This window comes from Myotis yumanensis, unplaced genomic scaffold (assembly GCF_028538775.1).
Source record: "Myotis yumanensis isolate MYYU_CA2020_CCGP unplaced genomic scaffold, mMyoYum1.0.hap1 SCAF_14, whole genome shotgun sequence".
Taxonomy (NCBI): Eukaryota; Metazoa; Chordata; class Mammalia; order Chiroptera; family Vespertilionidae; genus Myotis; species Myotis yumanensis.
This window is the reverse complement of record NW_027223765.1, coordinates 31,219,478-31,246,196: the sequence shown is the minus strand read 5'-3', so window position 1 is coordinate 31,246,196 and position 26,719 is coordinate 31,219,478. Positions and strand designations below refer to the sequence as shown.

The 26,719-nt window shown below is 44.5% G+C and overlaps 1 protein-coding gene across 1 annotated transcript in view; it reads right to left on the bottom strand.

Moving 5' to 3' along the window:
• CLSTN2 (calsyntenin 2) overlaps positions 1-26,719 on the bottom strand; it is a 554,129-nt gene that overhangs the window by 93,822 nt on the left and 433,588 nt on the right. The window contains exon 6 of the mRNA XM_070433507.1: positions 599-784. Coding sequence (XP_070289608.1) covers positions 599-784 — 186 coding nt within the window. The remainder of the gene's footprint in view (positions 1-598; positions 785-26,719) is intronic.

The following is a 26,719-nucleotide window of genomic DNA, read 5'->3' as shown; positions in this document are numbered from 1 at the left end:
CTCCCCCACCCAAGCCCTTCTTTCTCTGATGTGGGCAGCAGGCCGGGCTTTACCAGCATGCGACCTGAGCAGCCCCACAGAGCCCCCAGCTTGGTTGAATGCTTTGTGATTTTATTATTAAAATTATTCAGGATTTTTTGCATAAGGGTCCCACATTTTCATCTGCACTGGGCCCTGCAAATTATGTAGCTGGTCCAGGGGAGAGGAGACCACCCCCTCCCCAGGTAACTGACAGCACCCTTCATATTGTCAGGTGCCTCTATAAACCAACAGCGGAAGGAAACCTGTATTTCTTCAGGCCCTGCGCTAGGTGCTCTTAAACACATTGTGTCATTAATCCCTGTTTTACTGATAAAGAATAGAGGCTTTGTCACCGCCCTTGCCCACACAATGGGTAAATGGCGGGGTCAGATCAGGTGTGTCTGATGCCAAAAGCTGTGCCTTCTGACCCTTTAACCACACGAAATAAACTTAATATTCATCCAGGAGTCACAACGAGGTGGGAAGGGCTGATACTCTCATAATATAATCAGATATGCTTTGTATATATAATTTAAAAGCAATTAATTAAAGAAAACCCCCACAGGGGAAAACCTACCACACAGTTTCTGAAGGGATTTCTCCGAGTAGGTCTCCCGGTCACATCCCTTCCCAATGTAATTGGTCTGCAGCTCCGTGGTGATCTGGATGGAGGACACGGCCCCATCGCACGTCTCCAGGTGGATGCTGGGGAACAGGGGCACGCTCCCCGAGCCAGGCTGGTACTCGATCCTCTTGGTCCAGTCTGAATAAACAAGGGGAGGAGGAAAGTCAATCGGGTACAGCCAGTTCCGCTAGGGCACTTGTTTTCAATACGTGAATTTGTTAACACAACTCACATATGAGGGAATCAGTTGAGGATGACAGGAATTTCCCATTTGCTTACGCAAAATTGCCTCGCTGAGAAATACTGGGCGACTGCAGGAAACTGTGCCCAGCTGAAGTGAGCCATTCAGCAATGTACAACACGTGCACACCTCCAACATCTACCAGCTCCTCGGTCCACCTTGTTAGGAGCTGCACCCACTGCACCTGTGGCTACGCCTTTCCATCCCGTTCAGACCACCCTCCTTCCACCCGTTCACAGTACCACACAAGCCGCAACCCTTCCTACGGCCACCTCCACGAGCAAAGGCCAGGCCTCTTCCAGGCAAAGTGCCGTATTTACTGTAGCACCTACGTTTCTTAGCCACGAAGCCGTGTAAAACCGTGCTAATGTTTTTCCTTTCACTCCTTGTTATGCGTCACTGATGATGTTTCTGAGGGTTGTGCCCCTCGCCCAATTTCCTCATTCTCCCTAGTGTGTCGATTTTTAGGAACGCACATGTCTTGTCATAAACAAACAAAAAATGGTGGTTCACGAATCACGCGAGGTCCTCAGGTGGGGTGCAAGGATTCTTTCCCAAACAATCGGGCCTGTGACCCACTTTCATAGGGCTGATGGTCCTCACTGTTTTTTAGTGGAAAACATAATTTGGGGACGAGAAAGCGTTAGAGAGGAATAAAATCACAATTAAGGTGGCACCACACGAAACACAGCAATCAACCAACATAAACACTAAGAGTGAGTGAACACATGAACTGACTGAAACAGCAACACCAGCGACCGAAAGTCAGAGCCCATGCAGAGCAACACGCACAGCGACCGGTGCCAGTGCTTGCTGACAACAGTGAGCATCCTACGCTCTGCAAGGATTCGCGTCCGAGAGGTCGGTGTGACCCTAAGGCTGACTCGAGGGTAGAAAGAAGAGTGAGTCTGAATCATCCAGAAACATAACTTACGAAATCTATTCATTTATGAATCTCAAATGTTTGTCATATAGAATGTTGCTGGACAGTCCTTTTATTGAAATAGAAATGAAAATCTAAGTAATTGCTTGCCCTGACCCATGAGAAGCCCAGAAAGTCCTCGACTCAGAGAGTCAGTCTGCAGTCACCATGGGGCTCCTCACAAGCTCCCAGTGGGCCACTGGCCACCAGTATGAGCTACACCAGTAGCGTGGAGAGGGCCAGGCTTAGGGGCCAGCCAAATGGCTTTGTTCACGAAGCAACCAGTGGTTGGGGGTTTCCAAGTCCCAGGCTCTGCTTGGAGCATCACGGATAGAGCAATAAAGGAGTCCAGAGAGGTCCTGGCCTCATAGAGTTGGGGGAGAGAGGCAGATGATGAAGGAGCTGGGGCTGTCCTAGCAGAGAGGATTAGTGCTATGAAAGGAAAAGCGGTGGCAGAGGGGGCCTCTTTAGATCGAGAGAGTTCCCGTCTGAGCTGAGGCCTGAATGCCAGGGATGCATGTGTAGAGAGCCCCAGAGAGGCATGTGTGAAGCAGACGTAGCTATGATCTCGGCTTGACTCTATCAGGACAGAAAGACCTTGGGCAGGTTAGTGAACATCTCCAAGCCTCAGGCACCTCATTGGTAAAATAGGGGCCACTGCCTTGACCCTACAGAGTTGAGTGATGACCAAGTAGGACAATGTGAGCCTGGCCTGAAGTAGGGCCATGACTGATGTTTGAGAGAAGAAACGAGATGTTTGGTCCATGTGGGGCGGGGGGAGCATATCTCCCTGCACGGCAACCTCGCCACATGCTCAATAACTGAACCCCCACATTAACCAGTTTCTCTTCTTTTCTTTTTAAAAAAATGTATCTTGCCCTAACAGGTTTGGCTCATTGGATAGAGCGTCGACCCGCAGACTGAAAGGTCCCAGGTTTGATTCCGGTCAAGGGCATGAACTTTGGTTGCAGGCACATCCCCAGTAAGAGGTGTGCAGGAGGCAGCTGATCAATGTTTCTCTCTTATCGATGTTTCTAACTCTCTATCCCTCTCCCTTCCTCTCTGTAAAAAATCAATAAAATATATTTTAAAAAATAAAATAAAAAATGTATCTTTATCATTGAAGGTATTACAAATGTTCCCCTCCCCCTCTCACCCTACCCCCAATTGAACAAGCTGCTCTTTAAAGGGTTTATCAGAGCACGCCATGAGCAGAGATTGCACACCAGGGGCGTGAGATTCGTCTCCAGGGAACTTGCCATGGGAGGGCATTTGGATGAGGGTGACTATATATAAAAGAGGACATACCCAGTTACACGGTTTTCCTCATAGCCTCCAGGAGCTGTGCCTGGACTGGCCCATCACCTTCCTATGGAGTTGCTGTAGCCCGTGCTCCAGGGGCTCCAAGTTCAATCTTAAGGACCAACCACTGAAGGATGGACACACCCCCCCCAGCCTTGTAGTGTCCTATGTAGAAAATGTTTTCATGCCACCATGCATTTGATCATGATCTTCCTTTTGCATGGAGCTTCCTTTCTACCCCCTCTGTCCTGGCATCTCCACACAACTTTTCAGGATTTTTCCAAGTCTGGGTAGAAACTCTCCCCTGTGCTCTCTCAGCATCCTAAACAGTAGACTATGACATTAGACTCCACGCTTCATGGTCACTCTGAATCCCTGTCATGGTGCACAATACCTGGCACAGAACAGATGCTCCCTAGATAGTGGTAGAAAGTGTTAGTGGATCCTACAGGATATCCATTGTGTGCCTGCCTCCCCCAGTAACTGGGAACTCTTTAAAGTCAGGCTTTGTGATGTTTATTTTCTATGCTTCCACACCTAGCTCAGAACACAGGAACTATTAGCCACGTGAATCTGGGGAGCCCCAGACACTTGACATTGACTGTTGCCATGACAGCCCTTCTTGAACCACAGACAGAACCCATGGCCTGTGCGCAGCCCCTGTTCTCAGTCCTACAGAGCCAGCCATCCCAAACGCAGCCATGACATGCTTGGTTCTCTTTGTTCTCAGCAGGGCAATTGGTTCAGAATTGATGTGGAAGAATTTGCTTCCTAACAAGAAATGACAATGAAGAGGAGGTCTCTTTTCCTTCCCTCCCTCCCTCCTCTTTCCTTGGGTCCTCCCTTCCTTTAGAGGAGCAGATAAAAAAATGGAGAAAGTGTTTCTGTGCACAGGGCCTTGGTGTGAGACCTACACCATGTGTCAGAGGTGTTCCACAGCGCCCCCTTCTGGAAGCCTCTTCTGTTGGAGAAGATCAGGAAACCTTGATATCCTCTTTATTCTGTGGGCACTGCAGGCATATACTAGTGTGTGTGTGTGTGTACGCGTGTGTGCGTGCGTGTGTGTGCGTGCGTGTGTGTGTGTGTGTGTGTGTGTATATATAATTTTTTTCCCCATCTAGATATTTTGTTGGTTATCTTTGATGGGAAATTCTACCTCTAATCTTTTCTGGAAGAGGTGCAAATAAAGAAGAAAATAAATATTGAAGGAAAATCAGTGGAGGCAGCCTTAGCTGAGTTTTTATTCCTCTTATCACCCTGTGGCTAGAGGAGCAAGGCACTCTCTGTAGAGAAATCAGGCACAAAAGGAGTTTTCAGGAGCATCACATCTGCCACTTGCTCTGGTGACCTCATGAGGCTTGCTTTTGAGGGTTTATGAGGAGCAGGCAAAATTGCAAGCAATTGATGAAGCTTTCTGAGTGTAGTATCCTTAAGAGAGTGGGGAACTCACACAAACATCATTCATTTCCCAAGAAGGAGTTGGATGGGGATTAAAAGAGCAAAAGCAAGTCATCAAGGTCAGCCTTGGCCACATGAAATGTCTATCCATGCTTATTTCCTGGACGGTAGGATAGCATGATAGTTAATATATGCCCTCTAACTTCAGCGTGTGTGGGTTCAAATCCCAGTTGTCCCACTTCCTGTTTAACCTCCTTGAGCCTCAGTTTCCTCTTCTGTACAAGTAGTACCTACCACCCAGGTTGTGGGGGGGATTAGATACAGAGTTGTTTCAGCACCAAACACAAGGGACATATTCAATACCTATATTATTGTTCAAATACCATCTTATCTAATAAAGACAGAATATGCAAATTGACCATCACTTCACAACAAAAGATGGTGGCGCCCACAGCCAATAAGGAGGGAATATGCAAATTGAGATGACAAAGATGGCAGTGGCTGGGCCGGGATGCCTGCATCATCACCATGGCAACAACGCAGGTGTTCTGCCCCACCCTGTCCCAGCCACTCCGGGCCTCTGGGCAGTGCGAGAAGGCAGAAGGCAACTCCGGGCCGGAACAAAGGTGGTGCTGGCAGCCAGGGGAAGGAAGGCCTATTCTTGCACGAATCTTCATGCATTAGGCCTCTAGTTTATTTAGTAATATTTATTGCAGGAAATAAGGGGACCTACAATTATTAAGCACTGACAAGGTGCTAAGCTCTTTTACATCTATTTTTTCATTTAATCCGCCCAGCAACCAGTGAGTGGGTGTTATCTTAATTGCACAGATGTCAAAACCATGGCTGAAAGTTGGCATGACTTTGCCCAAGGCCACACAACTCTTTTAAAATAACTCCTCCATAATTCTGAGGATTTGCCAGAATTGAGAACAATGGCAATTTTTACACATTCATTTTTTGAACATTCAATTTATACTGATATAAAAATGAAAAAGGTGATAATCTCTGAGGTTAGCAAGGAATCAAGAAGGGCTGCCTGTTTCATCACTGCTTGATCCTGAGAGCAGTTTGTGGGGGCCCTGTGGCTGCTCTGACACTGAAGGCTGGAGATAACTGGCCTTGAATCTCAACTCCCCCAAATGCAGGTCATGTGACCATTGCAAAGCAGTTGTCATTTCTAGGCCTCCATTGCCTCATCTGTAGATGTGAGATGATTACACCTCCTTGTGGGCTTGTTGTGAGCACTTAAGGCTAAGGGTCCAACACAGAGATCCCCCTCTTGAAGTCTCATGATAGGAACATTCCATTCCTTGGTTCACAAGCTTCCCAAACTTCTCTAAGCTGTCCTGCTTGGAAACCAAATCTTTTCAGTTTATAAAGGGCCTAGAGACTAGTTTACCAATTGTGGTTCAATTTTTTTTTTCCTTAGTGAAGAGAAAGGAAGTAGATCACCTATTGTTTTAATAATCAGGTTCAATCACACTGTAAGTGTTCCTGAAAAAGCTAACAGTGGAATGCCTTCAGGAATTAAAATCCTTCTCTGTGGATTAAAGATTTAGAAACATGATGATTTTATTATAATTCCCATTAAATTTGGGGAACATATGTTTTCTTATTAGGAGAATGTTAACCACTTGGAATTCTTGTATATATGCCTGGAGGTGGAAATGAGCTAATCTGAGACTTCTGGAAGGCATAGGCTTTGGGGGCTGTTGTAATCCAAGACATTCAGGCCCACTGTTCCAATTCTGCATGAAAGAGAAAGACACAAGCGTGTCAAAACATTCTTCTTTCCCTAACTGTGCCCATTCTGGGGCCTCCAGCTCTTCCTGATCTCAGCTTTCAGCAGCTGAAGAAGCATCAGGATTTTTAGGAAATTGCTGGATTCCTACAAGGTGAGTGGCCGGATGTGGGAGGCTGGGAAGTAGGAGGGATGGGAAGGGGGCCTCCCTGAATACCCATTGTTCAGGCAGCTGACAGTCTAACCAATCTCTGCAGGCATCAACCACCTGGCATCCTTCAAGACTTTCTCCAAGAGATTTGTGACTTTGCCTTGGGTATCAAGAGACTTCCTTTCCTATAGGGGGAAGCTATGGAGCTACCTTTGCTCAGCAGTAAGCACTCTTATCTCCACTGGCCATCCAGAGCATCTGAGTTGGAGGTGTCTGAGGAGGTAGAGATGGGCTGGAGGAGGAAAGCAGAGGTCAGATGCAGAATGCTAGGTAAGAGGTTTGGATTTCATCTTAGGGCCAAGACCCATAAATGGGGGTTTCGTGAGAGCATGAAGTCTCCAGACTGTGCTTTGGAAAGGTCACTGGGCAGCTGGGTTAGGCCTGGTATTCATTTGCAGAACATCAGAACACTCCTGATAGCCACCTCCTGAGCCATCCATGCAGCGGCTCCCCTCTGACAGGGCCACACCATGGGGAATTAGCTTCAATTTAATTACATTGAGGAGTGTTAAGTCTGCAGCTGAACACACTCAGGTTTGAACCCTGGCTCTACTTCTTCTTGGTTGTGTGGCCTTGAGTAAATCACCAGACCTCTCTGGTCTTATTTTATCATCTGCAGAATGAATACAAATCTACCTTGCACTGTTGCTTTGGGAATTGGAGAAAAAAATATGCAAAGCACCAGGAACAGAGGCCTGTTGTTACTACTACTATGATCATTTTTATACCATTCTTACGTTATTCCAGGTTTTCTCTTCACATTTTCAAAACCGCTGTCTGCAACTGTGAGGTGGGACTTTCAGCTGGAAGGAGGTAGGAGGAGGTGAAGATTCAGAGGCTGGGCATCCAATCCTGGCTCCAAGACTAGCTTCATGCTCAGAAGGGCCCCATGGTTGGTCTATGCTCTGCTGTCACTGCCTTAAAATTCTTAATAATTTTAAAAAAGGAGCGCCCCCCCGCCACTTTCATTTTGCATTGAGACCCATAAATAGCTGGTCCTGCCCTTCCCACTGAGTAACCTTGGGCATGTTGCATAACCTTTCTGAGCCTCAGTTTCTATATCTGCAGAATGGGGATATCAAGTAACTACCCTAAAGGGAGGAACTCAGGCTATGCGTCAGACCCAGCTGTGAATCAGTGGTGCTACTTGCTACCATGTACTGTGGGCCAGTCATTTCCTTCTCCATCTGAGTTTACTCGTGCAGACACTGGTGATATTGTCACCTATTTCATGCACACATTGGTGATATTGTCACCTATTTCATGCTCACATTGGTGATATTGTCACCTATTTCATGCACACATTGGTGATATTGTCACCTGTTTCATGCACACACTGGTGATATTGTCACCTATTTCATGCACACATTGGTGATATTGTCACCTATTTCATGCTCACATTGGTGATATTGTCACCTATTTCATGCACACATTGGTGATATTGTCACCTGTTTCATGCACACACTGGTGATATTGTCACCTATTTCATGCACACATTGGTGATATTGTCACCTATTTCAGAGCTGCAGATAGGGTTTATGTCAGATAAAAAACGCAAGCCACTTAACCCTGTGCCCAACACATTATAGGCACATTATTTTTGAGGAGTAAATCATGTGGTTTTGTCTACCTTTGAATTCCCACTGAAAGGAGCTATCCTAATTAACTACAACAGAGGAGGAGGAGGGGCAGGTGTTCTTGTGCACAGAGGTTAAGCCTCAAGGCTGTGCTCAGGCCCCGCCCTTCCTGCAGGGAGGTCAAGATGCCAACCATTCCAACCCGGATTGTAATAGAGACTGGGTCCGAAGCCAGATGCCTCCCCCCCCCCCCCCCACCCGCCCCAATGCTCTCCCTATTCTCAGAGAGGCAGGTTGGGAAGTTTACAGGAGCAGCACTGGAGTTGATTGTACAAAACACTTGTGCTCATCTTATGTACAGCAAACCATGGCTCTGTCTCAGCCCACAAGGTGGGCACAGTCACCCCCAGTTCCTCCTGTGGCTATTCCTCCTTGAACGGGAGGAAAAGTTCCCTCTAGGGATCATGGAGGGGAGAAAGGGGCTCAGCTTGTGGGGCCACCTCTCCCGACCTGACCACCATGAAGCTCTGGAGCTCCAAGGGGTGAGACAGGTGGGGAGCTCCCTTCAGGACCCGCTCCTGAGTTCTCTTCCTCTCTCCTGGGCTGTGCTCTGTGCCTCACACACATGGATGATTTCTGCTCATCATATAAATAAAACTGAGTGCTGACTTTGAGTCCGTCTAGGTCACTTAGTGCCTCCCGCCTTCTCAGAGCATCATCTCCCGTCATTCATGGTACCATGCTGGCTTCTAACAATTCATTCATTTCTGTACTTGTTTGTCTGTCTGCAACTCTCCACCCACCCACTTCCTGCGCCCATCAGACATCCCGCAAGCACAGGGACTGTGTCTGTTTTATTTGGTTTTACATATCCACTGCCTGGTACAATCCTGGAATATAGTGGGTTCTCACTAAATGCCTGGGGGATGAATGACAAGGGTGCTTCGTGAAAGGTGCTGTGTGCAGACTCTGGGGCTCAGGGAACTCCCCTGGCACCCTGCTCTGGCTGGACTTGCTTCTTGTTGCATTTCTTGTGAATTCTCCTGCTCAGTCCTGCCCCTCGGAATTGAAGGTGTTACTGCCAGTCTACCGGGCTATGTTTAAGGGCTGCACGCTGCTTCTCTAGGGCCCCAGAGATCTAAGTTCTGTCCTGCCTCCATGGCTAGACAACTGCACCCCAATCCTGGCTGTCCACGTGTTGTGAAGGGGTCATTTCTTCTTCAGGGTTCTCTGATGCCTGTATGAGTGCCTTAGCTCCCCTGTAAGCCTCTAGTGTTAGGTATCATTACTCTAAACCCAGTGGCCTCCCCTTTCACCCTAGCTTCAAGCTCTCTCCTGGGCAGTTGGGCAGCAGCCAATGCTGCCACTGAAGTGAACCCTATGGTGTTCAGAAACCAGGACCCTTGCCCAAAGCTTGGCTGCTGCTTTCTCCCCAACCCTTTCATCCTCTTTAATCCCCTCAGTTCACGTACTTTTCAGTACCCAAACCGAAGCATATCTGGCAGAAATGATGCTGAGAGGTACGGAAACCAGGCAATTTAAGAGCAGGCCTTCTGAAAGATAATTTCCCCAAAGGGGAAATCATTAACTCAACCAGCCAGGGTACTTTCTCTTGGATTTATAGAAGCTCTTCTCTCCTATGTCCAATAAACATGAGCATTTTCCAGGCAATTTTCTTATCTTGGGACAAATGTGTGATTAGCGAAAGATAAAGTAGCTATTCCTCAAGAATCTTTACTTTTACGGCTTTGAAAAGCATTTACAATGCAAGAGTATAGTTTTTCATGCACACATTTCCAGTCTTTTTGTAAAAATGGTTTATGTATACTTTCCATATTCCAGAAATGTAAATCTCTTTAATCTGCAGATCAGTTGTACATGATTGCAAAGCTTACCTTTTTTAAAAAAATAAAAAATAAAAATAGAAGGACCATTATCTAGGTGATAAAGCCTCATTACTGAAACCAAACAACCGACTTGTCTTAAACTGTGGCTGCAAATGAGGTCACATTTATGCTAAATACCGACCTGACTCAACCAGGTTATCAGAAATGAGCCCTCTCAAGAAAAGGCTCCCAAATTAATTTTACGAGGCCAGCATTACCTTGATACCTAAATCAGACAAAAACATAAAAGAAAAAATTTATAGGCCAATGTCCTGAAGAACATAGAGGCGAAAATCCTTGACAAAATATTTGCAAACCAAATTCAGCAATACATTAAAAAAAATCATACATCATAATCAAGTGGGATTTATTCCTGGGATGCAAAGTTGGTTTAATATCCACAAATCAATTAACATGATATACCACATAAACAACATGAAGGATAAAAATCATATATCTTATCAATAGATATAGAAAAAAACATTTGACAAAATCCAACAGCCATTCACTATAAAAACTTTCAGTGAAGTGTGGATAGAGGAAACATATCTTCATATAATAAAGGTCATATAAGACATACCTATAGCTAACATCATACTCAAAGTTGAAAAGCTGAAAACGTTTTCTGTAAGATCAGGAACAAGACAAGGATGTCCACTTTCATCACTTTTACTCAACATACTATTAAAAGTCCTAGCCACAGGACTCAGACCAATAAATAAATAAATAAATAAATAAATGGCATCCAACTTGGAAAAAAAGAAATAAAACTGCCATTATTTACAGATTACATGATACTATATAGAGAGAACTCTAAAGATACCACTACAAATGATTATAACTAATAAATGAATTTAGTAAAGAAGCAAGATACAAAATTAATATTCAGAAATCAATTGCATTTCTATGTAACAATATTGAACTAATTAAGAAAGCAATCCCATTTACAATGCATTAAAAAGAATAGCATACTTAGAAATAAATTTTACCAAGGAGGTAAAAGACCTGCACTTGGAAAACTATAACATATTGAAGAAGAAGTGAAGACACAAATAAATGGAAGGCTATATTGTGCTTATGGATAAGAATAATTAACATAATTATTATTATGTTAATCTACAGCAATCTACAGATTCAATGCAATCCCTATCAAATGGCAATAGCATTTTTCAAAGAACTAGAAGAAATAATCCTAAAATTTATATGGAACCACAAAGGATCCAGAATCACCAAAGCAATCTTGAGAAAGAAGACAAAGTTGAAGGTATCACACTACCTAATATCAAACTATATTACAAAGCCATAGTAATCAAAACAGCATGGGACTGCCATAAAAACTGACACAGATCAATGAACAAAATAGAAAGCTCAGAAATAAACCCATGCCTGTATGGTGAATTAATCAATGACAAAGGAGGCAAGATTATACAATGGGGTAAATAAAAACAGTCTCTTCAGTAAATGGTGTTGGGAAAACTGGACAGATACATGCAAGAAAATGAAACTAAACCACTTTCTTACACCAAACAAAAATAAATTTAACTGGATTAAAAGTTTAAATGTAAGACCTGAAACCACAAAATTCCTAGGCAGTATTTGACATAGCTCTTAGCAATATTTTGGGGGGGGGATATGTCTCCTCAGGCAAGGGAAGTTAAAGACAAAAATAAACAAATGGAACTACATCAAATTAAAAAGTTTTTGCACAGCAAAGGAAACCATAAACACACACAAAAAAGACAACCTATTAATTGGGAGAAGATATTTGTCAGTGATATATCTAATAAAGGGGTTAAAATCCAAAATATATAAAGAACTCATACAACTCAACACCTAACCAGCAAACAAACCGAAGAAAAAATGAGCAGAAATAGACATTTTCCAAAGAGGACATGTAAATGGCCAATAGACATATAAAAAGATGCTCATTGTCACTAATCATCAGGGAAATGCAAGTTAAAGCCACAATGAGGTGTCACCTCACACCCATCGGAATGGTTATCATAAAAAAATCAACAACAGTGTTGGAAAGGAAGTGGAGAAAAGGGAACCCTCACACACTGTTAGTGGAATTGCAAATGGTGCAGCCACTGTGGAAAACAGTATGGAGGTTCCTCAAAAAATTAAAAATAGAACTATCATATGACCCAGTATTTGGATAAATACTAGGTATTTATCCAAAGAAATCCAAAACACTAATTTGAAAAGATATATGCACGCCTATGTTCATTGCATCTTTATTTACAATGTCAAGATATGAAAGCCACCTAAGTGTACACGGATAGACGAATGGATAAAGAAGATGTGGCACACACATACAATGGCATAATACTCAGCCATAAAAATGAATGAAATCTTACCATTTGCAACAACATGGATAAACCTAGAGGTTATTAGGTTAAATGAAATAAGTCAGACAGAGGAAGACAAATACCATATGACAAATACCATATGGGAGAGCTAAAACACAAATGAAGAAACAAAACAAACAAATTCACTGATACAAAGAACAAGTTGATGGTCGCCAGATGGGAGGGGTTTGGGGGAATGGGTGTTAAAGGTGAAAGGGATTAAGAAGTACAAATGTCAGTTTTAAAAACAATCATGAAAATGTAAAGTATAGCGTAGGAAATATAGTCAATAAATTGTAATAACTATGTGTGGTGTTGGATGGGTACTAGACTTATAGGGGTGAGCACTTTGTAAGTTATATAAGTGTCTAATCACTACGTTGTACACCTGGAACTAATATAATATTGTATGTTAACTGTAATTGGAAAATAAATTAATAAAAAAGTAAAGAAGTGAGTCCTCTCTCAGTGTACTAGCTTCCAGGGCCCCCAGACAGGTGCCCTGCATTCGCCTACAGTGAGAATGGGCCGCTGCCGGCCCCATAGGCCTCCCTGAGCCTTCACCTCTGCTGGAGCCCGCTTACCCACGCCTGCTGCACCCAGGGCAAAGCCTTGCTCTGTCTGGCCTGACCAGTGGACGCCAGTCTCCCGGCCAAGGACCCCACATTGGGAGAAGATATTTGTCTGAAGGCAGTCGGGCCTCAGGCTAGTTGGGCTCCATGGAGAGGCAGGCAGAAGGCCTCCCCCCACCCCGCACCCCCGCCACACTCAGGCCCGCCTTGCCACCTTTAGTGAAGCCAGGCTGTTATGCCCACAGCCCTACAGAATCTCTGGAAAGTTCTGTCTACTTCATGCACTGTCTGCACTGGAAATCTCACCACATCAGTCATGAAAACAGACAAGGAGACAAAAGACAAACCGTAAGTCCATTTACCTCTGGTCAAGGGACGCACACCGATTCCTGGAAGGTGCCGCTCTCCCGTGGATATTCCTCCCTGCTCTTTCCCATTGTGGCCTCCTCCCCACCCCTCAGTGCACCTGGTGCAGTGCACTGACGCCCTCAGATCTCAGCTTCAGTGCCACCCCCTTTGGGAAGGTTTTCTACAGGGTCGGGCGCCCCGGCTCTCTGCTCTCACAGCTCCTGGGTTGCCTGCCTGGTCACTGCCCTGACTTCCGGTCCTGGAATGAGTGGTTCACCTGCTTGCCCTCATCCGGGACTCCTTCCCACCTGGCACAGATGAACTGCAGAGGTAATTTCCTTGAATTGAATGCAGCTTTGAGAGCCTCTCTGCTGTGCTGTGAGCACAGCTATCCCGCCGAGTGGTTAGAGTGGGATCAATGCTCCAAGGCCCTGTACTGGCATTTTAAGGCTCATAATACACTCAACCTTGGGAATCCAGGGCTCCCTGGCAGACCTGAGCTGCCTCATCACTGTCCAGTCTGTCCTTCTACCCACCAGGAGCCATTTGAAGAGAGAAGCGTCTTGGAGATCCATGTGGGGAGAAGGAGGCAGCGTCCTGCCCACTTTAATTGAGGGCGAGTGCAGCAAGGAGAGATGGGTGGCCTGCTGTGGGTCACATTCATTACTAGAGCCCGTGTCTGGGAGTGTGCAGGTGATGACATTGGTTTCTAAGCTGACACCACCCAGTCATGCAGAGAGCAGGAAGAAAACCTCCATTTAATGACTCTTCGCTGGGCCTCTTACACGTGTTATCAATTTGCCTGAGGAAAGAGGTGGTAGGAGGGCCATTTCACTAATGAGACAACTGAGGCTGAGACCTCAAATAACCTTCTCAAAGGCATGCAGCCAGCAAAAGGCACTGAAGGGCTGGTCTGACTCCTAAACTGACTTTAGTATCTTCAATTTCTTCTCCTTCAGTTCTCTCACTGGCGGCACTGAGCTATTCCTTGCATGATGGAACCTGAGTTTGAACCCTGATCTTTCTGGCTTTAGAGCAAGTCCTCTGAAGCCCTATCCTTTGCTGACTCCCTGCAGGGATAAACTCTACCAGGCTGCAAATATTTTGCAAGAACTGTCAGTGGAAGAGGCAGTAGGCTGACCACATGAGGCTCAGGGGCAGACCCAGGTCCACAGAGAGAGAGGGTAGAGAGTGGGGTTCTGAGTCAGGAGACCTGATACCAGCTGTGGTTCTACCTCTCGCCATGTGTGTCCATAAGCAAGCCCCAACCCCTCCTGGTCCCCAAAGAGGGAAGAAGCCCGAGAGATGGCTATTCTATCCTGAATGAAAGCTGGTCCCAGTTGTGGCTTGTGGGGCAGAGTGACACCCCCAACCACACCTCTCTCTCGAGGCTGCCCTGCCGTGCAATGACACATTTTCTTCATAACACGAGGAAAGGATTCTAACCGAAGAATTTTCCTCAAAATAGCTTTCCTCCAGTGGTCTCAAAAGATGGCCGGTGTGTGTCCTCCTTTGCCTTGAGATGTATTGCAGGTGAAAGGGCAGGAGCTCCATGTCTGCAGACGGACAAGGGTGGGGTTGCTGCTGCTCCTGCATATTACTAGCTGTGTGGCAAGAGTCTTAACCTCAGTGTTCTCATCAGCAAAGTGGGGAAATAACCACTTTCAGGTGTGGTGAAGAGTAAACGAGAGCTTGCATACAATACCCTCAGACGGGGCCTGGCAAACAGTGAAAACTGTCAGTGGTGACTACGTTGTGCTTGAGTACCGTTTGGGGTGAGCAGTCTACCCACACATCCTCCTCAGGGCTGAGATGATCTGATCTAAAAACTCTGAGGCCCATTTTCCAGGGCTCACACCGGAGCCACAGGGGCAGGTGGAAGCAGGCTGGAGCTTGGGCGCTTTTATCCAGCAGGTCTTTAAGCACATGGAGTCGCCACCGAGTAGGTAAATCAGCATCGTGCACAGAGCTGTTTGTTTCCCCTTAATGATCGGGGATGTTAGTGATGCCAAACAGGTCGTACTTCACGGAGGAGGGCCCCACGAGGCCGCAGCTAGGAACACGGGGCTCGCCTGGCAGATGTGAGCAAACCCAGAGCACCTGCCTGGGTCACTGTGGCGTTAGTGGAATTCAGGCCTCAGCGATGGCTCTTCCAATTATTTTCAGGAAAACTGCTCCATTGTGATTTTAAGCATCAAAATCAAGGGAACTAAAAAGAGCTGCTCGCAGCCTTTCATCTTGTCCTCACAAGAAGCCCACATTGTCCCGTTTTCTGCTGGGGAAGCTGGACCTGTCAGGAGAGACTTTCCCAAGGCTGCAGACCGGGGCAGAGCTGAGCTGGGACTGAGGCCTGGTTCCAGGCCCTGGACTGTGCTCTTTCTACCCTCCCCACTGTCTCCTTTTAGTCCCAGTCTTAAGCTCCAAAACCAAGGACCTGATGGTCAAACCACACAGCCATACCCAATTCTATGGATTTCAGTGTGTGTGTGTGTGTGTGTGTGTGTATGTGTGTGTACAGTGATTTACATTTTGTAGAGCACTTTCATACCTAGAACATCTTGCGGCCTTCTTAACAATCCTACAAAATAATATGGCCAAGGATTAGGATCTTCTTTACAGCTGAGGTAGCCTAGGTCAGCCAGGGAAGCGGTTTCAGCAAAGCCTGTGGATCATGATGGAGCTAAGGGCTGACTCCAGCCCCTACCCCCCACCCAGCTCCACCTTCACCACTTTGTATTAACTCCCACACCTCACACCCCATTGTCTTCTCCAGCTTTGGGTTCAGGGCTATGCTTGGGGATAAGGGAGGGGGAAGGAGCCAGAGCAAGAACGGGGAGGGAATGAAAGGGGAAGGGAGAGGAAGGTAAGGAAGGGAGCCACAGGAAAGGAGAAAACATTGATGAGGAGGAGAGTCAAGAGAAAGGAAGTCTCCAGAATCTTTGGGTTTGAAGCTTAACACCCAAGTCTCAGGCTCATGTTTTGTTTCTCTGGCCCATAAGATAACCAGAGGCAACTCTAGGTTCAGGCAAATAGTATCTGAGAGCAGGCAGTCTACAAGCATGGGATTATTTCTAAATGAGTTATAATTTCAAGGGGATAGTGCACTAGGCCAGGCTCAATAGGGGATGTGAGTTGGTGGTGGTGGTTGGGGGGGGGGGGGGGTGGAAGGAAAGAGAATGAATGTTAGGGCACCTCTTAGGTGCTACTTTTCTCATTCAACTCTTGCTACCCTTTCAAGGTAAGTTTCATTGCCATTTTATAGATAAGGTGACTGAGAGGTTAAATATGTTGCCTACGGGTACGCAGGTTGTGTCTTTTCTGAACAGTTTGCTGAGATGCGCTGGTTACATGCTCCTTTGGGAATTCCCAACCTCCTTGTTCGATCCTTCTTCCTTCCTCCTGATACCTTGGTGCCCTCTGGGATACACTGACATGAATTTGAATTCTATCTCTGCCATTTGCCAGTGGTTAGCTTTTGGGCAAGTCACTCAATCACTCTTAGCCTAAGTTTTCATCACCTGTAAGATATGCTAAAATTGCCTTGAACTTTATACTCTTTTGCCTCTATCTACATATGTCCATTTGATGTCCATTCATTCTTGGCTGTGCTAGGTACTCCAATAAACTACTTCTCACGAAGGTGTCAATGGAAAATAATAGCTTCATGCAGTTGTCAGCAAACTTCTGTAAAGGACTAGATAGTAAATATTTAGTCTTTGAAAGCCATCTGATCTCTGTCAAAACTATTCAGCTCTATTGTGGTAGTGTCAAAGCAGCCATGAGCTAATCTATATATATAAAAGCCTAAGCAACCTTTACGACCCAACGACCAGAACGACTGCTCGACCAGTCGCTATGATGCACACTGACCACCAGGGGACAGCTCCTGCATTGAGTGCTCAATGCAGGAGCTGTCCCCTGGTGGTCACTGCGCTCCCACAGCCAACCTCCTGGGGTCCCTTCCCCCGGCCCACCGATAGGCTTCGATCACCGGCCAGGCTGAGGGACCCCACCTGTGCATGAATTCATGCACTGGGCCTCTAGTATGTAAATAAATGAGTATGGCTGTGTGCCAAAAAAACTTTTTTTATGGGCACTAACATTTGAATTTCATATAATAATCATGTGCTACAAAATATGGTTCTTCTTTTGATTTTTTAAAACCACTTAAACTGTAAAAAGCATTTTTTTTTTTTTTTTAGCTCACAGTTGTACAAAAACAGGTGGTCAACTAGATTTGACTTGTGATTTTCCTTTGCAGGCCCTTGGCTTAATAGTGGCTCCTGCCGGCGGCATTTGCATATTAGTTGGAAATCATCCTCTTCAGTGGTTCTCAACCTTCTGGCTCTTTAAATACAGTTCCTCATGTTGTGACCCAACCATAAAATTATTTTTGTTGCTACTTCATAACTGTAATGTTGCGACCCCTTTGGCGGTCGAATGACCCTTTCACAGGGGTCCCCTAAGACCATCCTGCATATCAGATATTTACATTATGATTTATAACAGTGGCAACATTACAGTTATGAAGTAGCAACGAAAATAATTTTATGGTTGGGTCACAACATGAGGAACTGTATTTAAAAGGCCAGAAGGTTGAGAACCACTGCTCTAGAACAAAATGTTGGTACCCTAATGGTGGGATCTTGGACACCCGGCAGGGCAATGAAGGAGAGAACTGGGGGTTCTCTCCTCTGTCTTTCTGGCCAAGTCCCCACGCATCAGTCTGCAGAAGGGTAACATCATCATGAAACCTGATGGACACAGCCGCAACTCTGATCCCTGCTCAATTGTTCCTCTCAGCAAAGCTGGGCACCCTCCTGGGCTTATCACCCTATGATTCAAAATCAATGCCTTTCCTACCCCAGCCAGCTCTTCAGTGCACTTGATCAATAATTGGTCTGACTTTTGGAAAGGGCAGGGTGCAGCCATCTGACCCCGAGGGCCTGGGCTTTTTCTCCTTGGCAGGGAGGTGGACAGGTGGACAGCTGTAGAGGCGACTGGGAAATACACTTGACAAGGCTTAGCAGGGGTCTTTTCTACCTCAGACATGCCTGACTGCCGACCTATCTCCTTGTCTACAGAGTCTCATGAAATTAGCCCGAAAATCTAGCCTCCTTTGCTGAGCAGCACTTTGAATTGGTTTTGCAATAAATATAGGACTTTAGAAGCGCTCCTACTAAAAGTGCACTCAGGGGCAATCATCCTTTTCAGCTGGTCTCCCTGCCCCGATTTCTGCATCCCAGTAGCCCCCTGTGTGGTTGGCCAAGGAGTCCTTCTTCCCCAAGAGGCCCTCACCATGCTTAGGCATGAAAGCTCTGGGCTCCCCACTGCCCTTGGGGTAACACAGGAGGCCCCCCCTCCATGATCTGGTCCCCAATGGCCTCTCCGTCTTCTCTCCATACCTGGGCCATATGACGGAATGCCTGCCTTGCTGACATCTACTCCTTCGTGTGCAACACCCTTCCTCTTTGCACTGAAACTATTAGCTTCCAGATTTGGCCCAGGTGCATCCCCTGGAGGGCCCTGCAAGGTGGAGAGGCTCTCCTCTGTGTGCCCACAGTTACCTCCACAGAGCTGATGTCCTCAGCATTGCCGTCATGTCCTTCTAAATTATGAGCCCTGGTAGGTTGGTGTGCCTCTATCCCGTCTTCAGCACACAGTGGGCCTTCAGTAAAGAGTTAATGAATTCACTACGGAAATATTTCCCAAGTGTAATGTGTGTCAGCTTCAGGGATCTCCCAATGCAGATGACTAAGGGAAAATTAATCTCAACCAGAGCTTTCATGCCGCTATCCTTTCAACACAGAAGCGTTAGATGCCCTGTAGGGGTGTGGGAAACATTTTGTGTGTGGACGGACCAGCAACATCCAGACCTACCCCAGACTTTCCAAGTCAGAATCTGCATTACACCAGGTGCTCAGGGGCACATTTAGGTTTGAGAAGCTCTTTTCTAAATGACACCCCGCCTTCTTCCTAAAGAAGGCCTGATTCCTGGAATGGAACAAGCACTGAGACCATCTGACACATCAGAATTACTCACACCCAAAGAACAGAGAAGAAATGGTTCAATTGTGTGGCTGTATCTCCTTTTCTTTCTACTGGAAATGAGACACCTTACTGTGAAGGTGGCAAGAATAGGAGTTGGTCTGTGGGAGAGTCCCTGGGAGCTGGTGGTACTGGGTGACCTGGTGCTGGGCCAGGTGTAATGATTGCCTCGGGATCATGCTCAGGGACGAGGCAGGCAGGCAGAAATGAGGTTCTGCAGGAGTCTGAATCTGGAGAGCTGATACTTTTATTTTTTTAAAGATTTGTATTGATATCAGAGAGGAAGGGAGATGGAGAGATAGAAACATCAATTATGAGAGAGAATCATTGATCGGCTGCCTCCTACATGCCCCACACTGGGGATCAAGCCCGAAACCCGGCATGTGCCCTGACCAGAAATCCAACCATGACCTCCTGGTCAACACTCAACCACTGAGTCATGCCAGCTGGGTTGGAGAGCTGATTCTTGATAGGGGAACCTTGAGACCAGTAGGACTGGATGTCCAGCCGGCAACATGTCTGGGAAGGAAGTGGTGAAGGGCCACGAGCAAAGTCTGAAGTGGTTCTTTAAAGGGGAATTATCTCTGCATAAAGGGACAGTAGAATACTGATTTTTGGGTCTAAACTGGCAGGGACAGGTAATAAACACAAAATCTGACTCGCAACAATAAAAGGGGACATATACTAAGTAAGTATTGTAAAGACAAAGTTTCCAGCTTAAAACATAGAAAGTGATGGGCCAAGGGACTATAAAAAACAATAAAGGAAGGCATAAAGGAGGTATGTATCTCATAACTAACATAACATAACGAACATAACATAACTAACATAACATAACAAACATAACATAACATAACATAACATAACATAACATAACATAACATAACCAGACAAACAAAACCACCCAAACTAGCAACTGAATTACGAAGGATCCTCTGACACAATCTGTGGCCTCATGAGGAGGGGTCAGCAGGGTCATCTCCACTGGGTCCCACCGCTGCTGTTGCTGCGCAGTCACTCCGAGGGCACTATGTCCTCTGTGATGCTCTGCGCTTCCTGAAGGATGGTCCTCAGAGCACAAGGGGCCCAGGCTTGGGCATTTATCACCACTTGGCAGAAGGGAAACCGACACCAAGAAGACTGCAAACCCGGACTCCTGGCATAGAGCGTGTGGCCAGCTGCAGGCGCACCTCTTCCTGTTCCTACTATGACCTTTCATCTCCTTGAACGGGTGACAGGGATACCATGGTTCTCAAAGCTCAGGACAGAACAAAGCGATTCACTTACCCTCCGACTCACACGGCTCACACAGGTCTAGGTGATACTCTGGGCAACTGAGAATGGGAGTGATGTTCCCTTTGACAAAACTCCACCTAACCCTGCAGAGTTCACTTATCAGAATCATAATCTCAGAATTAGACAAATGCAGATTAGACAAAACTCCTAGAAGACAAAGACGGCACATGTGTGATGTCCTGGGGTCATTTTCTGGGTGCAAAGCTTTTCTCCTCCCACTGAGCCCCACTCTGTCATTGGTGAGTGATGCTGGTAAGTGAGCTTTTAGTTTATACTCATGTGATGGATGGAAGGTTTAGCAAGTACCAGGGGCTGTGAGAAGCATGGTTCTGCCCTCAGGGAACTCAAACTGTTTCAGGGAAGGTAAGACCAACCCATAAAAGGAGACAGAGAATGGAAAACCATAGCCTGAGCAGAGATGCTTTTGCCAAGATATAAAAGGCAGGGGGCAGCAGAACCAGGGTCTGGGATGCCTATCCATGCAAAGGGGGTTGAGGGTGGGGGTGTGGGGGCGAGGAGGGAGGCCAGTAGCATGCTGGGAAAAGCTGGGCTGGAAAATGAGGCCACTGGCATGGGCTTGACTGCTGTCTTATCAAGCCCCTAGAAGGCTCTAGTTGTGAGCAGGACCCCTTGGTCCTCTGAGGCAGCTGGCAGGAGAAGCGGTGCTGACTGGGAATTCTCAAGGAGACAAGAGGCTCCGGAACATGATGGACTGCTTTCATGGGCTGCAGCCCCCTCCTGCCTGTAGGGAAATGACTTGGAACAGGTACAAGAATTTGAACTGCCAAACTGCGTTTGCTTGGTGACTCTGGTTGCCTGTGAGAAGTCAGCTCAGGAAGGAACCTCTGTTCAGGACAATTACGCCTGGCACATGCCTGCAGACCTGTCACTCACAGGTGGGCTGAGGAGTTTAGGGACCTTTTTATACTTTTTTTATTTCAAGAAAAACGATTTTAAATATAATAATGTTACGTGCAATAAACAATATCTCAAGAAAAACAGTTTTAAATATAATGTTACATGCAATAAATAATTATCCAAGAAAAATGATCTTAAATATAATAATATTACATGCAGTAAACATTAATATTTCAAGAAACAAAGGATTTTAAGTATAATAATATTACCAAAACTGTGCTAACATAGTATGATATCACAAAAGTTGTAGGAAATATTAAAGATCTGTAAATAACAGGATTACTTCTGTTATATTCTAAATTTTTCCCTGCTCTGGCTCTACTTTTGTTCATCAGTTTATGTTCATTATATTCCACAAATGAGTGCGATCATGTGATATTTATCTTTCTCTGACTGGCTTATTTCGCTTAGCATGATGCCCTCCAGGTCCATCCATGCTGTTGCAAATGGTAAGAGTTCCTTCTTTTTTACAGCAGCGTAGTATTCCACTGTGTAGCTGTACCACAGTTTTTTTAATCCACTCATCTGCTGATGGGCATTTAAGCTGTTTCCAAATCTTAGCTATTGTAAATTGTGCTGCTATGAACATAGGGGTACTTATATCCTTTCTGATTGGTGTTTCTGATTTCTTGGGGTATATTCCTAGAAGTGAGATTATTGGGCCAAGTGCGAGTTCTATTTTTAAGTTTTTGCGGAAACTCCATACTGTTTTCCACAGTGATTGCACCAGTCTGCATTCCCACCAGCAGTGCAAGAGGGTTCCGTTGTCTCCACAACCTCACCAGCACTTGTCATTTGTTGATTTGCTGATGACAGCCATTCTGACAGGTGTAAGATGGTATCTCATTGTTGTTTTGATTTGCATCTCTCGAATGATTAGTGACTTTGAGCATGTTTTCATATGTCTCTTGGCTTTCTGAATGTCCTCTTTTGAAAAGTGTCTATTTAGGTCCTTTGCCATTTTTTTTATTGGATTATGTATTTATCTTCCTTTTGTTATGTCATATGAGTTCCTTGTAAATTTTGGAGATTAAACCCTTATCGAAGATAACATTGGCAAATATGTTCTCCCATGCAGTGGGCTTTCTTGTTGTTTTGTTGATGGTTTCTTTTGCTGTGCAGAAGCTTTTTATTTTGATGTAGTCCCATTTGTTTATTTTCTCTTTAGTTTCCATTGCCCTGGGAGCTGTATCGGTAAAGAAATTGCTTTGGCATATGTCTGAGATTTTGCTGCCTATGTCTTCTTCTAATATTTTTATGGTTTCCCATCTTATGTTTAAGTCCTTTATCCATTTTGAGTTTATTTTTGTGTATGGTGTAAGTTGGTGGTCTAGTTTCATTTTCTTGCATATATCTGTCCAATTTTCCCAACATCATTTATTGAAGAGACTATCTTGACTCCAGTGTAAGCTCTTGCCTCCTTTGTCAAATATTAATTGAGTATGATGGCTTGGGTAGATTTCTGGGTTCTCTGTTCTGTTCCATTGATCTATATGTCTGTTCTTGTGCCAATACCAGGCAGTTTTGAGAACAGTGGCTTTGTAATATAGCTTGTTATCTGGTATTGTGATCCCTCCAACTTTGTTCTTCTTTCTCAGGATTGCTGTGGCTATTCAGGGTCTTTTTTTTTATTCCAGATGAATTTTTGGAGAGTTTGTTCTAGATCTTTGAAATATGCATTGGTATTTTAATGGGGATTGCATTGAATCTGTAGATTGCTTTGGGTAGTATGGACATTTTAATGATGCTGATTCTACCAATCCATGAACATGGTATGTTCTTCCATTTGTTTATGTCTTCCTCTATCTCTTTTTTCAATGTCCTGTAGTTTACCGAGTATAGGTCTTTTGCCTCCTTAGTTAAGTTTATTCCTAGGTATCTTAATTTTTTTGGTGCAATGGTAAATGAGATTTTTTTTTTTTAGTTTCTCTTTCTGTGAGTTCATTATTGGTGTATAAAAAAGCCATCGATTTCTGGGTGTTAATTTTGTATCCTGCTACATTGCAGAATTCATTTATTAAGTCTAGTAGTTTTTTGACTGAGTCTTTGGGGTTTTCTATGTACATTATCATGTCATCTGCAAATAATGACAGTTTTACTTCTTTTCCAATTTGGATGCCTTTTATTTCTTCTTCTTGTCTAATCGCTATGGTTAGAACTTCCAGTATGATGTTGGTCATAGGTTTGTCATATATGGCCTTTATCATGTTGAGATATGCTCCCTCTATCCCAACTTTGCTGAGAGTTTTTATCAAAAATGGGTGTTGGATTTTGTCAAATGCCTTTTCTGCGCCTATCGATATGATCATGTGATTTTTGCCTTTCAATTTGTTTATGTGGTGTATCAAGTTTATTGATTTGCGAATATTGTACCAGCCTTGCATCCCTGGGATAAATCCCACTTGATCATGGTGTATGGTCTTTTTAATGTATTGCTGGATGCAATTTGCTAATATTTTGTTGAGGATTTTAGCATTTATGTTCATCAGGGATACTTTCCTGTAATTCTCGTTCTTTGTAGTGTCTTTATCTGGTTTTGGAATTAGGATAATGCTTGCCTCATACAAAGAGTTTAGAAGTATTCTTTCCTCTTGGATTTTCTGAAATAGTTTGAGGAGTATAGGTGTTAGTTCTTCTTTGAATGTTTGGAAAAACTTCCCTGTTAAGATGTCTGGACCTGGGCTTTTGTTTTGTGGGAATTTTTTTTATTACTGCTTCTCTTTCATTGGTTGTTATTGGCCTATTCAGGTTTTTTTATTCTTCCTGATTCAGTTTCAGGAGGTTGTATTTTTCTAGGAATTTGTCTATTTCATCCACATTGTTCAGCTTGTTGGCATATAGTTGTTCATAGTATTTTCTTACAATCCTTTGTATTTCTGTGGTTTCTGTGGTTACTTCTCCACTTTCATTTCTGATTTTATTTATTTGGGTCCTCTCTCTTTGTTTCTTGATGAGTCTGGCTAATGGTTTATCAATTTTGTTTATCCTTTCAAAGAACTAGTTCTTGGTTTCATTGATTTTTTGTATTGTTTTTTTAGTTTCTATGTCATTTATTTCTGCTCTAATCTTTATTATTTCCTTCCTTATACTTACTCTGGGTTTTTCTTGTTGTTCTCTTTCTAGTTCTTTTGTTGTAGAGTTAAGTAGTTTATTGCTGATTTTTCTTGTTGTTTTTTTGTTTTGTTTTGTTTTTTGAGGTATGCCTGTATTGCTATGAACTTCCCTCTCAGGACTGCTTTTGCTGTGTCCCAGAGATTTTGGGTTGTTGTGTGTTCATTTTCATTTGTTTCCAGGGAGTTTTTGATTTCTTTCTTGATCTCGTTGGTAACCCATTCATTGCTTAATAACATGCTATTTAGCCTACATGTGTTTGAATGATTTTGGGTGTTTTTACTGTAGCTGATTTCTAATTTCATTCCACTGTGATATGAGAAGATGCTTGGTATGATTTCAATATTCTTGAACTTGTAGAGACTTGTTTTGTGTCCTAACATGTGGTCTTCTGCCTCTTCTGGCACACCTGCTATCTTTGTGAATGATCCATGTGCACTTGAGAACAATGTATATTCTGCTGCGTTGGGGTAGAATGTTCTATAAATGTCTATTAAATCCATTTGATTCAGTGTGTCCTTTAGAGTCTCTGTGTTCTTGTTAAGTTTTTGTCTGGAAGATCTGTTGAGTGAAGTCAGACAGGTATTAAAGTCCCCTACTATGTCTGTATTGTTGTCAACCTCTCTGTTAAAGTCCTCCAGAAGTTTTTAATATATTTAGGTGCACCTATATTGGGTGCATACATGTTTACCAGGGTTATATCCTCTTGTTGGATCGATCTCTTTAGTATTATGTAGTGACCTTTGTTGTCTCTTGTGATGGCCTTCATTTCAAAGTCTATTTTGTCGGATATGAGTATTGCTATCCAGCTTTTTTTTTCTTTTCCATTTGCATGGAAAAATTTTTTCTATCCCTTCACTTTCATTCTGTGTGTGTCTTTTGTTTTGAGGTGGGTCTCTTGTAGACAACATATAGTTGGGTCATGTTTTTGTATCCATTCAGCTACCCTACCCCTTTTGATTGGGGCATTTAATCGATTTACCTTTAGGGTTATTATTGAGAGGTACTTATTTATAGCTATTTTAATTCTGTATGGCTAGGTTTCTTTCTCTGTTTCTTCTTCTCAGCAATCCCTTTAGCATTTCTTGTAATACTGGCATCGTGATGATAAACTCCTTTAGCCTTTTTTTTTGTTTTTTTTTTTGTCTGGGAAGCTCTTTATTTGACTGTCTATTTTGAATAAAAGCCTTTTTGGATATAGTAATCTTGGTCTCAGGTCTTTGCTTTCCTTACCTTGAGTATTTCATGCCATTCCCTTTTGGGCTATAGAGTTTTTAAAGAGAAATCAAGTTTCAGCCTTATGGGAACTCCTTTGTAGGTAACAGTTTTCTTTTCTCTTGCTGCCTTTAAGATTTCTCTTTGTCTTTATTTTTTGGCATTTTAATTATGATGTGTCTGGGTGTAGGTCTGTTTGGGTTCTTCTTATTTGGGATCTCTGTGTCTCCTGAACGTGTGTGACTTTTTCCTTTACCAGGTTCTGCTCTCACAGCTCCAGTCCACTTCACCCTCCCTCTGCCAGAGCACAAGGTGGGTGGCTCCACAGGGAATTTTGTGCATTGGCCTTTCAAGAGGGTACCCGAACTTTCAGCTGCCACTTCCTGGCAGCAGCACCCTGCTGCTTTTCACAGCTAGATGTTATGTGGGTACCCTCCTCAGATTTGGTGCTCTCTGCTGGGGAGCCCAGCTTGGGGATTAGATCCCAGAGTTCTCAGTGGCACCCCTCCACAGCTGAGATATCTCTCCAGGACTTCAGCTGCTGTCTGTGGGCGCCCGGCCAGCCCTTTCTCACCTCTGCCCCTCCTACCAGCCTCTATGCAGTCTCCACCTTTGGTCCTTGGGTATCAGGGTTCTCTTCTGTGAGTTTCCCATTGACTAGAGTTTGGAAACTTTGTAGCTCCCCACTCTGGCATTCATAATCTTGACTGCCCACCCCACCCTACCCCTGATCGCTCCAATCTGGCTTCCCACTTTTCCCCAGTCCCAACCCAAGCCAGACTGGCTCCTTATACTGTTCACTGGTGCCCTGAAGGCCTCCCTTTTCTGTGCTGTGCAGGCTTCACCCACACCAGCTTCAAGAAGAGCCAATCTTTTCCCCCAGGACCTGGCTACCTCTCACAGTGAGGAGCAGCCTGCCTCGTCTGCAGTTAG